The sequence below is a fragment of the Sorex fumeus genome, unplaced genomic scaffold (genome assembly GCF_029834395.1).
Source record: "Sorex fumeus unplaced genomic scaffold, SorFum_2.1 ptg000039l, whole genome shotgun sequence".
Taxonomy (NCBI): domain Eukaryota; kingdom Metazoa; phylum Chordata; class Mammalia; order Eulipotyphla; family Soricidae; genus Sorex; species Sorex fumeus.
Genome location: NW_026606096.1, coordinates 1,810,078 through 1,824,232, shown reverse-complemented (window position 1 = coordinate 1,824,232; position 14,155 = coordinate 1,810,078). Strand labels below are relative to the sequence as shown.

Sequence of the window (14,155 nt, the reverse complement as noted above, 5' to 3'; positions counted from 1 at the left end):
GGCTCATTCAGATGTTCACGGTTCATTTTACCAATTTATGAATCTTCATAAAGGTCTTAAATAGCTTGTTCAACATTTCACAAAGGAAAGCCAGGGTTTATTTATTAGTATAATTTTGGGGGAATTTTGGACTACACCTGCCCTTGCTCAGGCGTTACTCCTCCTGGCTCTGTGTTTAGGAGCGATTCCTGATGGTGCATGGGAGATCATCTGTGGTGATAGGATTAAAAGAGAGTCCACCATGTGCAAAGCAAGAGTTGTCACCCCTGTACTATCCAGTCCCCTCTTCAACAGATTTACATTGTGACCACTAGAGTATATTGTCATCCCTAAACACATTTTCTTTTTTTAATTTAAATTTATTTTTATAAAGCAGTTCACAATATTTGATTACATTTAATATTCGAACACCAATACCCCACCATTATACCCTCCCACCAACCATATTTCAGATGTTTCCATTCTGAACCCGAATCCCTGCACCAAAGCAGAACCAATATAATTTATTTTGTATTGTTTGTTATGAATAAAGTGCTGAAAATGATCCAAAAAAGTTACTTAGAGGAAAGTGTGTGAAGATTGTTATATTTCACCCAGGGACCATTAAGCCCTTCTTTTAAACTTTATATTAGTGAAACACCATGAGGTACAGTTGTAGACTTACAAATTTTTGTGCTTGGGTTTCAATTATACAATGATCAAGTACCCATTCCTCCACCAGTGCCCATTTTCCACAATCATGGATCCCAGTATCCCGACCACCTCCATCCCCCCAGTCCCACCCTTTCTCTGTGGCAGGGTATTCTCTTTTGTTCTCTCTCTTCTTTTGGGTGCTGTGGTTTGCAAAAGAGGCATTGCATGGCAATCATGTTCGGTCTATAGTCTATTTTCAGCATGCTTCTCCCATCCTGGCAGGATCCCCCCAACACCCTTTATTTGGTGCTCCCTTCTCTATCTGAGCTGCCTTTCCCCCTAGAATGTGTGGCTGGCCTTCAAGCCATGGAGTAAACCTCCTGGTACTTATCTTGGCTATTCTTGGGTGTTAGTCTCCTATTTTGTTACTTTATGTTCCCCAGATGATTGTAATATTTCTATGTCTATCCCTCTCTTTCTGACTCATTTCGCTTAGCATGATACTTTCCATGTAGTACCACTTGTATGTAAATTTCATGACTTCATCTTTTCAATATGCCAGACACAGTAACAACAAAGTCTCCAATGGAGACGTTACTGGGCCCGCTCGAGCAAATCGACGATCAACGGGAGGGCCTTTACCTTACCTTTACCATCCTTTCTAACAGCTACATAGTACTCCATTGTGTAGATGTACCAAAGTTTCTTTAACCAGTCATCTGTTCTCGGGCACTCAGGTTTTTTCCAGATTCTAAGCCCTTCTATAAGAGATTACTAAAATGTTCTTAAACACTTTTTTATTGGATTCAAGGTGCTGAGAAAAGAGCCTACCAGTCCCAGGGTTTCCTTTTTTATTTCTATCAAAAGTTTTAAATCCTTGTTTCTCTTCTGTCGTTATCAGTACTCTTGCCTGCTACCACTTTGTTCCCCTAACCTGGCTACAGACCAGGGTCTGTTCTAGCTTGTTTTAGTCCATAGTCCAAAGGACCCTTGGAACATAACTGCACCCTATTTCAGAACTGCTTCATTTGGTAAAAACAAGTTCTGTTTATTTTGGGATTTCATCATGTTTGGATAGAAAACTTTTTAGAGTACATTTTCTTTCATCATCATTCCTTTCAAACACTTATCCTTGGAGAATCCATAATGTATTAAAAAGTTTGTTAAATAGAGGATCTTCTGGCCCAAGAGTAAGAACTTTAGACTCTAACACTGGCTGATCTTAAGCTTCTCTACCACCCAGGTCCATTTTCTTTCTATGCATTAATAGAACATGGAAGGGTCCTCTAAGTCAATAATAATATCCAAAGGCTGATGATAATATCTCAGTGGCAGAACACATTTGTAAGTAGGAGGCAGAATACTTTGCAAGTATGAGGTCTTGGTGCATACACACACATACACAAAGGGAAAAGAAAGCAATATTTTTTCAAAAACTAGAAATCGAGCTCCCATTTGACCCAGAATTATTGGGTCTGGGAATTCTCTTCTGGGAATATATCCCAGAGATGTAAAAAAAGTACAGTAGAAATGATATATGTACTTGTATGTTTATTTCAGCACTATTTACAATAGCTAGAATCTAAAAAAAAAAAAGTACCTGAGAACAGATGACTGGTTAAAGAAACTTTGGTATATCTACACAATGGAATACTATGCAGCTGTTAGAAAAAAAATGAAGTCATGAAATTTGCATATAAGTAGATCACCATGGAGAGTATCATGCTAAGTGAAATGAGTCAGAAAGAGAGGGACAAACATAAAAGGACTGCACTCACTTGTGGAATATAAAGTAACATAATAGGAGACTAACACCTAAGGACAGTTAAAATAAGGGTCGGGAGAATTGTCCCATGGCTTGATAGCTGATCTCATGTGCTAGGGGAAAAGGTAGCTAGGATGGAGAGAGGAGCACTAAATAAATGATGGTTGGAGGGATCACTCAGGATAGTAGACGCACGTTGAAAGTAGACTATGGACCAAATATGATGGCTGCTTGTTACCTGTACTGCAAACCATAACACCCAAAAGGACAGAGAGAGTAAGAGGGATTGTGCCTGCCCCAGAGGCAGGAGGTGGGAAGGGGTGGGGGTGGGGGAAGGGATACTGGGAACATTGGGGGTAGAGAATGGGCGCTGTTGGAAGGGTGGGTACTTGAACATTGTTTGACTGAAATGTGATCATGAAAGTCTGTAAGTCTCTAAATGTATCTCATTAAAATAAAAAAATTAAAAAAGAAAGTAATATTGTCCATTAAATCTTAAACTATTGAGGGAAAATGCTCCCCACTAAGTTGAAATAAGGCATCAAAAACATTTGGTGTCTGGCACGTGGTAGATGCTCAACGGATGTATGAGATGTTGGCAGATGAATGGTGCTGGAGCCTGGGGCATAAGTGGAAAGAGTCTCCTGGGGCTTGTTGCTGATGGGGCACAACTACCAGGAGAGTACTTTCCTCAAGTTTGCCTGGAGCATAAAGTTGGTAACATGCCACAGCTCTCAGGAAACTGACCTAACTTGGATTTTTCTGTATGGACACAGAATTACAAGAACTTCTTATTTGCATGAAGGGGACTTTATTTTTCCTAGAATCTGCATGTCAAGACCCAGAAGAAACGTGTATTTCTTAATGATTAATCAGCTGTATCTCAAATAAGAAAGAAAAGAAAAACAATTAAGGAAATGAGATGCTAAAGAAAAAGGGGAAAAACAGTCTCCCAAAGGCGAACCCCACCCTTGACAGCACTTCCTCCTATACACCTGCATAAAAGTGACCAGCCCTTTCCAAGTGGCTATGGGTGCTGAGAAAGAGCATCTGACACAAGAGCATCCAGGAGCATCCAGTGAGAGGTGAGCTCACGTTGGCCTTCATCAGAGGCTCTTATTCATTACCATCCTAACTCTTAGTCTTCACAGCTACAGAGAGTTGACCAGACACCACCATGGAGTCCCAGCTGCTGGGTTACCCGAAGAGTGGGAAGGCATACTCCTTATAGAGGACGAACTTTTAGTATCTTATTTTCAATAAGAGATGGAGAGTAGTAGAGAAGGAAGAAAAAGCGGGCAGGAAAAAAGAATCTGGTTTCAAAAAACCTTTTAGTTTTTCCTTCAGAACAAGTCAACGATGGTTGTGGGATTGTTCGAGATGACTAACAAAATCTTTTGAAGAAAAAAAAAAGATTTGCAGCATTAACTCTTGTAAATGCATGGGTTCTGCTTATCTGACATGAGGGGATTTGCTGACATCACCAGTAAAGATGAAAAAAGAAAAGGATGTAGAGTGAGGAGAGAGCTGTCAATGACCAGCCTGACTGTCTTTATGTCCAGTCTCTTGCTAGCCAATCCCTGAGAAGGTAACCTAAGTTCTCTTTGTCTTGGTGTACTCTTTAGTAAAATGGAGATAGAAACAGAGCCTATCTCACAGGGTGAATGTGAGCATTAGAAAACAAATTTATGTAGAATGCTTGGAATAGTGTTAAGAACCTGTGAGTGTATGATAAATGTCAACTGACACTATTATTTAAGTATGCCACGATGTCTGGAATGACCAAGTCAAGGGGGTATCTTTCTCCTCCACTAAATATTAGAGACTTGGCATGAAATGAACAGGTGATGCAAGGATTTTATTTTTTTTAGCTTTTTGAGTCACACCCGGCAATGCACAGGAGTTAGTGTCATTGGAAACCTAGGTTGATTCCGTATCTTAGCAATTGTACTAAATGCAGTAATGAATAATGGTGTGTGCACATTTCTTAATGGCATCATTGAATAGAGTTAGAGAGAAAGATCAGGAAGCGTTAATTAGGAGATATAGTAAGTATGTTAGGGGCTATCCCTGCTGGAGACTAGCTGTAAACTTATCTCTACTAGCCCCTGTCTCAATGGGTTACATAGTAGAAGCCTTCGACTTGCTCTCTGCATGCAGCCTTCTTTCTCTTCTCTGGGACTAATTATTAAGAGATACCTTATGTCTCTTTCCTATCTTTTCCAGAAGGAGAAATTTTCATAGGTGACTTGAAATATTTAAGCAAACACACGAATGCTTTTTTTAATGTTGTCTATTTTAGAGTCAAACATAAAAATCCAAATAGGCTTTTATTTTTTCAGACAAATAATTTTCAGATATTTTGCTTAATTTCTAGGGTATATTACTGTGTGTTTTTCTATTTATTTTATTAGACACAATTCTTGTCAGCCCATTGACTGTTGAGTAATAATAGAGCATTATCCCACATAAATGTACTTCTTGGAACTCGTAAAAGTACTACTTTGCTTTCCAGCAGTGGATGTGAGTACATAGTAGGGAATGAATGGAGGGGAGAGGGACCACAGTCACTTGACTCGAGAAAAGACATATGCCACAGAGATCCTAAAGTTGAGAGTTTTCCTGTGAAATCCAAAAGGGAGCTCAATCAGGGATCTCCTTCATGACTCTCCACGCTTGGATACTGACCTCCACCTCTTTCTCTAGGACATGAAAAAGCAGTGTGTTTCCTTCTGGCTTCTGGGTGCAATACCCTTCCTGTGCTTAGTGCATACCCGAAGTCTTAGGAGATGTCTAATTTCCATGGATGTGCATCATATAGAAGAGAGCTTTCAAGAAATCAAAAAGGCTATTGTGAGTATGGGTTTAGAATGAAGTGCAAGGGGGTTTGCCTGCTTTATATATTTTAATTAAAATTTTTAATTTTTTTATTGAATCACCATGAATTACAAAGTAATTAATGATTGCTTTTCAGGTATACAACACAAATGCCTAGTGATAGTGTCACTTTCCTCCGCCAGTGTACCCAGTTTCCCTCCCACTTCTACCTCTGTGGCACGCATTTTTTTTTCCCTTTTTTGGGTCACACCTGGAGATGTTCAGGGGTTACTCCTGGCTTTGCACTCAGGAATTACTCCTGGCAGTGCTCGGGGGACCATATGGGATGCTGGGAATTGAACACAGGTTCACCGCGTGCAAGGCAAACACCCTACCTACTGTGCTATGGCTCCAACCCTCTGTGGCAGTCACTGTTTCCCTTTAAGCACTTTGATTTACAATCCTGCTACTTATATGCACTTCACGCATATCACTTTACTACCTTTCTGCAACCCCTTTTCTTTCAGAGTGAAACCTTCCCTCCACTATTAATCCCAGAGCTTATCTTAGCGCCTTTAGTGGCAAACTTGCTACTGAAGACCAGTTCTAATATTCTTTGTTTCTATTGCCTTTGGGCAATTGCTATTAACTTACTATATTTCTTTATATCCCAAGATTTTTCTGTGTCTGCCCTCTCTTGGGTTGTTTCCAGATTTTGGCTTCTGTGAATAGTCCTGCAATGAATATAGGGGTGCAAGTGTTTTTTCCTGGATTGTCTTTGGTGCTGAGTCATATGGAAGCTCAATACTTAGTTTTTTGAGTAGTATCCATATTGCTTTCCAAAAAGGTTGGACCAAGAGACATTCTGCAATGAGTTAGAGTCCCCCCCCCCCCCGCCCCCGCGCCCCTACTCCCAACCGAGATCTGTTTATGTTTTCTCAGTGTAATTTATGGTTTTAGGTCTGATATCAAGGTCTTTTAACCATTTTGATTTGACTTTTGTGCATGTTGCAGACAAGTTTTTCCAGCACTACTTGCTGAAGAGACTTTCCTTATTCCACTTTATACTTTTTCTTTTTTTTCAAAGATTAACTGTGTGTACATCTGAAACTCAGTCTCTAGTTTTTAATTTTATTCCATTGATCTTAAGAGTCTATCCTTATTCCACTATTTTAATTACCATTCCATTGTAGTCCAATATGAAGCTGCAGGAAGTGATGCTTCCCATCTTTTTTCCCTAGGGTTACTCTGTCTATTAGCATGGAGTAATTTTTTAATTTGATATGGATTTCAGGATTGTTTGATCAATGTCTTTTAAAAATGTCATGGGTATCATTATAGGGATTGCATTGAATCCTTTCGGGAATATTGTCATTTTGACAATGTTAATCTTCCCATTTCAAGAGCAGGAGATGTTTCCATTTCCTCATGTCCTCTTTTATTTCCTTTAGCAGTGTTTTGTAATCTTCTTTATATAGGATTTTCATTTCATATATTAAGCTAATTCCTATTTGATTTTCTGAAGCACAATAGTGAATGGGATTTAAAAAAAATTTCTCTGTCTTCTATTTCATTATTTGCTTATATAAAAATCACAGATTCTTTCAAGTTGATTTTGTAGTCTGCCACTTTACAAAACTACTTTTTCTTGGAGCTTTTTTGGTAGAGAGTTGTTGGGGTTTTATCTAAGTATACCATCATGTCATCTCACAAATAGTGAGAGCTTGATGTCTTCTTTTCCTAACTGGATGCCCTTAATATCTCTTTCTTGCTTAATTATTATGGCAAAGACTTCCATATTATATAGAGTAGAAGTGATGACAGTGGGCTTCTTTGTCTTGTGCGTGGTGTTAGAGGAAAGACTTTCAGTTTTTCCCCATTGAGTATAAAGTTTTATGTGGACTTGGGGTAAATGGTTTGGACTATGTTGAGCAAAGTTCCTTCAATTCCCTTTTTATTGAGAGCTTTTATCATGAATAAATACTAGGTGTTGTCAAAAGCTCTCTCTGCACCTATTGATATGATAACATGATTTTAATTTTTCCTTGTAACCATGTGGTATATTATGTTAATTGATTTGCATATGCTAAACCATCCCTGCATCTCCTCATGAATCCCACTTTGTCATGGTGCATGATCTTTCTGGTGCGTTGGTGGAATCAATTTGCTAGTATTTTGTTGAAGATCTTTGCATCTATGTTCACCAGGGATATAGGTCTATAGTTTCCTCTTTTGTGATGTCTCTGATTTTAATAAAAAGATATGTTATATTCATAGAAACTGGGAGGGTTTCTGTTTTTTATGTTTGCTGGAAGAGTCTGAAAAAGATTAGCAGATATTATCCAGGTATTTCAGTTTTTTCCTTCATTTCTGCCTGTGATTAACTTTCATGTCAGAGAATTATGGTCTGAGAAGATAGTTGATATTATTTATTAGCCCCCCTTTTATTTAAAAACCATGATTTGCAAAGTTGTTCAAGGTACATTTGCTATAGGCATTCAATATTCCAACAACAATCCCACCACCATTTTGATATTCCCTCCAACATTGTCTCCATTTTCCCAATCATCCCTCAAGCCTACCCCTATAGAAGGCCGAAAATTATTTTATATTTCTTATTACCACTATATGGCTTATGGAATTATAAAAATAATTTAGTAAAAGAAAATTTGTGAAAAGTGTTGTATCTCACCATGGGAACATTAAGTTCATGTCTGAAGTTTCACTAAGCTATTGTTGCTAGTTGAACCTTCTGTGTTAATGTTTTTGTGAGTTGAGCCTAGTTGATTTCTTTTCTTTTCTTTTCTTTGTCTTTTTTCTGCTTTTTGGGTAAAACCTAGTGATGCACAGGTCAAACCTGGCGGTGCTTGAAGGACCATATAGGATGCTGGGAATCAAACCTGAGTCAGCTGTGTGCAAGGCAAACACCCTACCCACTGTGCTATCGCTCAAGCCCACCGTGTCTTTCTTTCTTTCTTTCTTTCTTTCTTTCTTTCTTTCTTTCTTTCTTTCTTTCTTCTTTCCTTCTTTTTTTTTTTTTTGCTTGAGCTTAGTTGATTTCTATATTCCATCTAATCTGGTGCGCTCTTACTGGGATGTTAGTATTGTAGAATTTGGAGATGTTGCTCCAGAAAATTCAGAATGTTAACTGATCAGTGAGCTTACATGGTGGTGATGGTAGAATGTGGCTATGGCTTCCCAAGCTTCAGAAGTGTGGGGAAGTGGGGGGAGGTCACCCATCTTGACTCCAAGAAGGCCTGGAGTTTTCAGCCAAAAATAACCAGTGCATATGAAATTTTTAGCAGTTTGGCATTTCCATGGAGCTCAGTTGTGATGTGGTGGAGTTCAGTCATATGCATAGAAGTAGCCATTGGAGTGACTGTGGCTGCTGTGGCTATGGCAGGGCAGGAACCTTAGATCACCCAGGAGATCTCAGTTGGGACCATATATCAAACAGTTTTTGTAGCAAATTGATCTCTCTCAAGATTTAATTATAAGTCTCTGGAGCAGGGCCAATAGTTTAGTGGTGGCAGCAGTGGATCATGGGTGTGGCTGTCAGGGCTTTTAGAAGTATAGGGAGGTTGTCCCTGCTGAATCTGACAAGGCCTGTAGTTTTCAGTCTAAATCCCCCTGCATACCTAAAATTTTTGGCAGTATGATAACTCTGTGGAGCTCAGTTATGATGCGGTAGAATCTGGCCCTAGGCATGGCAGCAGCTGTTGGAGTGTGAGTGCACTTGATATGATTTTTATCCTCTTAACTTTATAGATGCAGCTTTGTGGGACAGCATGTGGTCTATCTTGGAGAATGTTCCATGTATATCAGAGAAGGATGTATTTGACCTTTTAGAGATAAGAGCTCTACATACATCTTCCAAGCCACTCTTTCATTTCTTACTTCAAAGCTAATCTTTCCTTGTTGAGTTTTAGTCTGGTTGATCTGTCTAGAGGTGCTAGAATAATGCTGAAGTCTCCGACTGCTAATTGTGCTTCTATCTAAGTCTTCCTTCAAGTCTCTATTAACAGTTGTTTTTAACTATTTTGCTGGTGCTTCATTATGTGAGTAAATACTTAAGAGTGTGAGTTCTTCCCTATGTATATATCCCTTTATCATTAAGAAATGACCACCTTGTCTCAACATTTTTTTTAGCTTGAAGTTTATGTTGTCTGCTTATGTTAAGTTCATTCCAGTCTTTTAGGAGGGAGTTGTTTGCCTGAAATAATCTCTGCCCACCTTTAACTTTGAGTTTGTGTTTTGTGACTAAACATTTTCCTTCTAGGAAGCAGAAAGTTAGATTTCAGCTTTCAGTTGGATTTCAGTTTTGTTGTGATCCTTCCCCCCACTATCTTCTGAAATTTTCTATCTTTTCTGCATCTCATCTTGTAGATAATTAATTTTGTCCTCAGCTCCTATTACCCTACTGCTAAGGACTTCCACTGAGTTTTCCATTTTACCTATCAAATTATTTAGTTCTCTCATTTCTGATTTTAGTTTTCTCATACTTTCTTGTGTTTTATTGGCTATCTGTACTACTGTCTCTTTGAACTCATTGAACATCCTCAATGTTTGATGTTTATTTATCTGGGCTGGAGTGATAGCACAGTGGTAGGGTGCTTGCCTTGCGTGCGGCCTGAACCGGCAGAGCTGGGTTCGAATCCTCCTCCGTCCCTCTCGGAGAGCCCTGCAAGCTACCAAGAGTATCTTGCCCGCACAGCAAAGCCTGGAGAGCTACCCATGACATATTTGATATGCCATACACAGTAACAACAAGTCTCATAATGGAGATGTTATTGGGCCCTCTGGAGCAAATTGATGAACAACGGGAGGACAGTGCTACAGTGCTATCTGAGCAGTAGGACTGATCATTAGTAGTACTTGTCATTAGGACTGGTTAAGTCTTCATGGCTTCACTTACTGTCTTTACATACTAAGTGTGGTGAGATTCTGTGCTGCTTTCCCATTGTGTTTGCTGCAGATTGAGGGTCAGTCTTTTCAATTTACTGTTTCTGCTTCCCTCCCCACTGCTGGGGAGCTTAATGGAGGACCCTAGTTTGTTGGCTCTCTCTTTATTCCCTGTGAAAGCTATTTTGACTAAATTTGTTATTACTAATTAGTTATTTAGAACTTCATGCACTGGTTCCAGGGGGCTGTCAGTGTTGTTGACCCTGCCACTGTTATAGCTGTAAGTTAATTCTTTATTACCACTGCTACATTTATGTGTCATTGTTTAATTAGGGGACCAACGTTTGGCTATCCAATGTATGTTCCCCATAAGACATAAAGAAATGAAGCACCATGAGGCTATTATTAATGTTCATGCACTTTGAAAATTTCCTTACCTGAATTAGATCAGAGGTGGTGTCAGCTTCCCTAGTCTGTGGGGGCCTGAGGGCAGAGCAGAAAGCCTTTCCCTCGTCCTCAGACTGGGGAAAACGATGGTTGGTAGTAAATGGGACTGAATGAGTGACGTTTCCTACCTTATATCTTAACTTGAAGAGCAAATTCTTTTTTTTTTATCCTTTGTGTCTCAGGAGGACAATGAAGCACTTATTGTTTGTGTCTATTTTTATGTTTCTTTCACAGCAAGCTAAGGACACCTTCCAGAATGTTACCATCTTGGCTACATCAGAAATCCTGAAGAACATTAAGGTATCAGGCTGTATCCACTTTTTCTTGTACAGTTTTTTTTAATAATGAAGTGGTTCTAGACTGAGGAAGAGATCTGCCTTATCTTCTTTCCCTCAAATTACTGCATCTAGATTGGTATTGGTGCTCAATCACTTTCCACCCATGACCCACTCCCAAACTTGTTTCCTTTCTGTGAACCCAGTCTCTCCTCTCCCCCATTATACCAGCTGACCCCTGGTTTCCAATGACCCCTTCATTATATAATTTTCATCCTTCATCCTGGAGACCCAAAGAGGACCCTCAAATGAGAAATGCTGGCCTGGAGTTCTCACTTGTAACAGAGCAAAACTATATCTCAGATTTTGGAATCCATGATAGGGTTTAAGGGAGGATCAACTATAGAGAACTTAATGGGAATGTCACACGCTGAAACTGAAATGGGATAGGGTGTCTATGCCTAGGATGACTCTACAATGTTTCCTGGGGAAACTAAGAAATTTATGTGGTGACCCAAAAGATAAGTAGGATGTGGATTGGCATATAAAATGGAGAAAGGATTTAGGGAGCATGGTATAATGTGTGTCAAGGAACGGTGAAGTAACCAGACCTATGGTATAAGGGGTTTGAAAACAAGTGAAAGAGAATGAATGAAAAACATGAAAAGAGGAGATAAACAGAAAAATTCACCTTTATCATAAGTAACTTTTGTTTGGTACGAGGAGACAGATAACATGAGTTCTTCATAATTTCAAAAATTACTTTTAGTTATTTTCTTCTTGCTGTCTCTACTCAAATAGGCTGATTTGTTTCTAGGATGACAAGAGAAGAGGGTCTCTGGGAGCTTTCTCTAATTTGTATCTGTAGCCCTTAGATGTCTGCTGCGTGACCAAGAACCTCCTGGCATTTTATGTGGATAGAGTATTCAAGGATCACCAAGAGTTGAGCCCTGAAATCTTGAGAAAAATCAGCAGCATTGCAAACTCTTTCCTTTACTTGCACAAGACTTTGCTACAATGTGTGAGTAATTATGTATGGATTTCAATATCCTTTTCTCTTCTGACCCTGGGTATTCCTAAGACATGCTGAACACAGTACACCTTTTAACATAGTTCTGAAGTTAAAGGAGAATTAATGAGAATCTTTTCCCAGTATTCCTTTCTGCTCACACCTCCCCAGACCTCAGGTTTCCTCATAAATAATATGTCTGTAGTGACCACTAATTACAAAGGAAATCTTAAGTGATGGGAAAAACTTGTCAAGGATCCCACATTAACATAAGAATCTCTCTATTTTTTCCATTTCTGGTTCTCTAACATCTCTATACTTGTTACCTATAGTTGGTTTGCAGGTATAGGCAATTCCTTAGTGTAGTTTATGCATTAGTTGTGATCAAAACATATGTTAGATATGAATACAAAACAAACCCACAGAAACTTAGATTAGGGCTCTATCCCTATTCCTGCCAATTATTTTCTATTTGACTTTGTAGCAAGTTATTTGACCTCTCTCTCTCTGCTTTCCACGATAAAATTATTAGAAACTATTTAACTACAGTAAGACAGTGGAACTAAATGGGTTCATTTAACTGATCACTTAGTTAACCCAATAAATATATATTAAGCACCTTAATATGTATTGAGCATCGTTACATTCACATAGTGATGATAGATAGATCTAGAACCTTCTACCTAACCATTCCAGTTTGGCAGGCCGTACCCAAACAAGGAAAATCCATGGTCAAATAAAGAATGACTCTGTAAACAGGCCTTGCCTCCCTCTACTACTCCAATATGAGTTTGCTCACCTTACTTTCACTAGTGAGGAAGAATAAACATCAGTCTGCATATGGGGAGGTTACACTGAACACAAGCTAGTGTAGAAAGATCCTCTGATATGTACTGCCTTTTTCATACCAGGAGCAGAGGTTGTGTCACTGCAGACCAGAAGCCATCAATGCAACCAGAACCATTCACAACAATTACAGTCAGGTAAGGACTAAAGAAAAGGGGACAGGAAGTATAAACCTGACAAAAATATCAATCCTTCATTCTCATCTCCACTCAAATTCATGCATTCACCTCAGCAAGCATTTACTTAGCCACCCCAATTCTATAAGTCTACAAAGAAGTGTGTGGATCTTATCTATTTGTTAATTTCTTGAAATCCTTTTCTTTGTCATATTCTACCATTTTCTTATATTCTCACATGTCAGTTTAAAAGGTATTAGATTTGAGGGAGAACACACACTGTTAAAGATAAGCAAAGATTCCTAGGGAAGTGTAAGCTGGAAGAAACAAGGAGCAGAGACAATGTTTTTCTGTGTCTGTGCACGTTACCTGCAAAGTGTAGTGAGAAAAGAACTATCATTCTCACATAAGGATCACTGTCACTGTCACTGTCCTCCCATTGTTTGTCGATTTGCTCGAGTGGGCCCAGTAACGTCTCCATTGTGAGACTTGTTACTGTGTTTGGCATATTGAATACATCATGGGTAGCTTGCCAGGCTTTGCGGTGCAGGTGAGATAATCTCGCTATCTTGACGGGCTCTCTTGAGAGGGGTGGAGGAATTGAACCCAGGTCGGCTGGGTCGACCTCGTGCAAAGGCAAACACCATATCTGCTGTGCTATCGCTCCATGTAAGGGTCTGCAAACTTATTTAATGAGTACATTAAATGAAAATGTGTTTAATGGTCCCCTTCTGAGGACTGAAACATGGAGAAAGTGATTTGAAAATTTATTATACCATCTAGAAATGGAAATTCTCATGTGATTTCATTGGTTTCAGCTGGAGGTCCAATCAGCGGCCATTAAATCTCTTGGAGAACTTGATGGCTTCCTAGCATGGATTCACAGGCATCATCAAGAAACTTCTACTGCCTGACAACAAGAAGCCTAATTACTCAATTCCTGGGGAGGGAGGGTCCCTGAAAGCTTTTCTTGTATTTAACTTTGAAGGGGAGAGATCCAAGCAAGATCAAATTTTTATGCAAACAAGGGCTTTTATTTTTAGGGGAGGGTTGAAACCTCTACTGATTTGTAATTTCTGGAACAGAGACTATAAGTAAAAATACAGGTTTAAACAGATTTGATCCTGAATCTGTAAGTCTTACTGGCTGGCAGCTATGAACTATGTATGCTGAAAGGTCTTGTGGAGGGAAAGGTGGGCTTCTCCCTAATTTATTGTGAAGTTATTTATCCCATGTCTGTGAGAGAGATGAGCAGTATCCTGTAGTGCATATTGTACTGACTTATGTTTTCTGAATAAAACTCTGCTTTTTACACATTAATAGAAGAGTCTTCTTATTCAGGAAA

At 39.1% G+C, this 14,155-nt stretch overlaps 1 protein-coding gene across 1 annotated transcript; it reads left to right on the top strand.

Moving 5' to 3' along the window:
• The first annotated feature begins 5,107 nt into the window (after positions 1-5,107).
• Positions 5,108-13,724, top strand: IL19 (interleukin 19). Its single transcript, XM_056119184.1, has 6 exons — positions 5,108-5,251; positions 10,799-10,864; positions 11,708-11,860; positions 12,333-12,335; positions 12,760-12,831; positions 13,629-13,724. The coding sequence occupies exons 1-6, from the start codon at positions 5,108-5,110 to the stop codon at positions 13,722-13,724; spliced, it is 534 nt and encodes a 177-aa protein (XP_055975159.1).
• Positions 13,725-14,155: the final 431 nt, after the last annotated feature.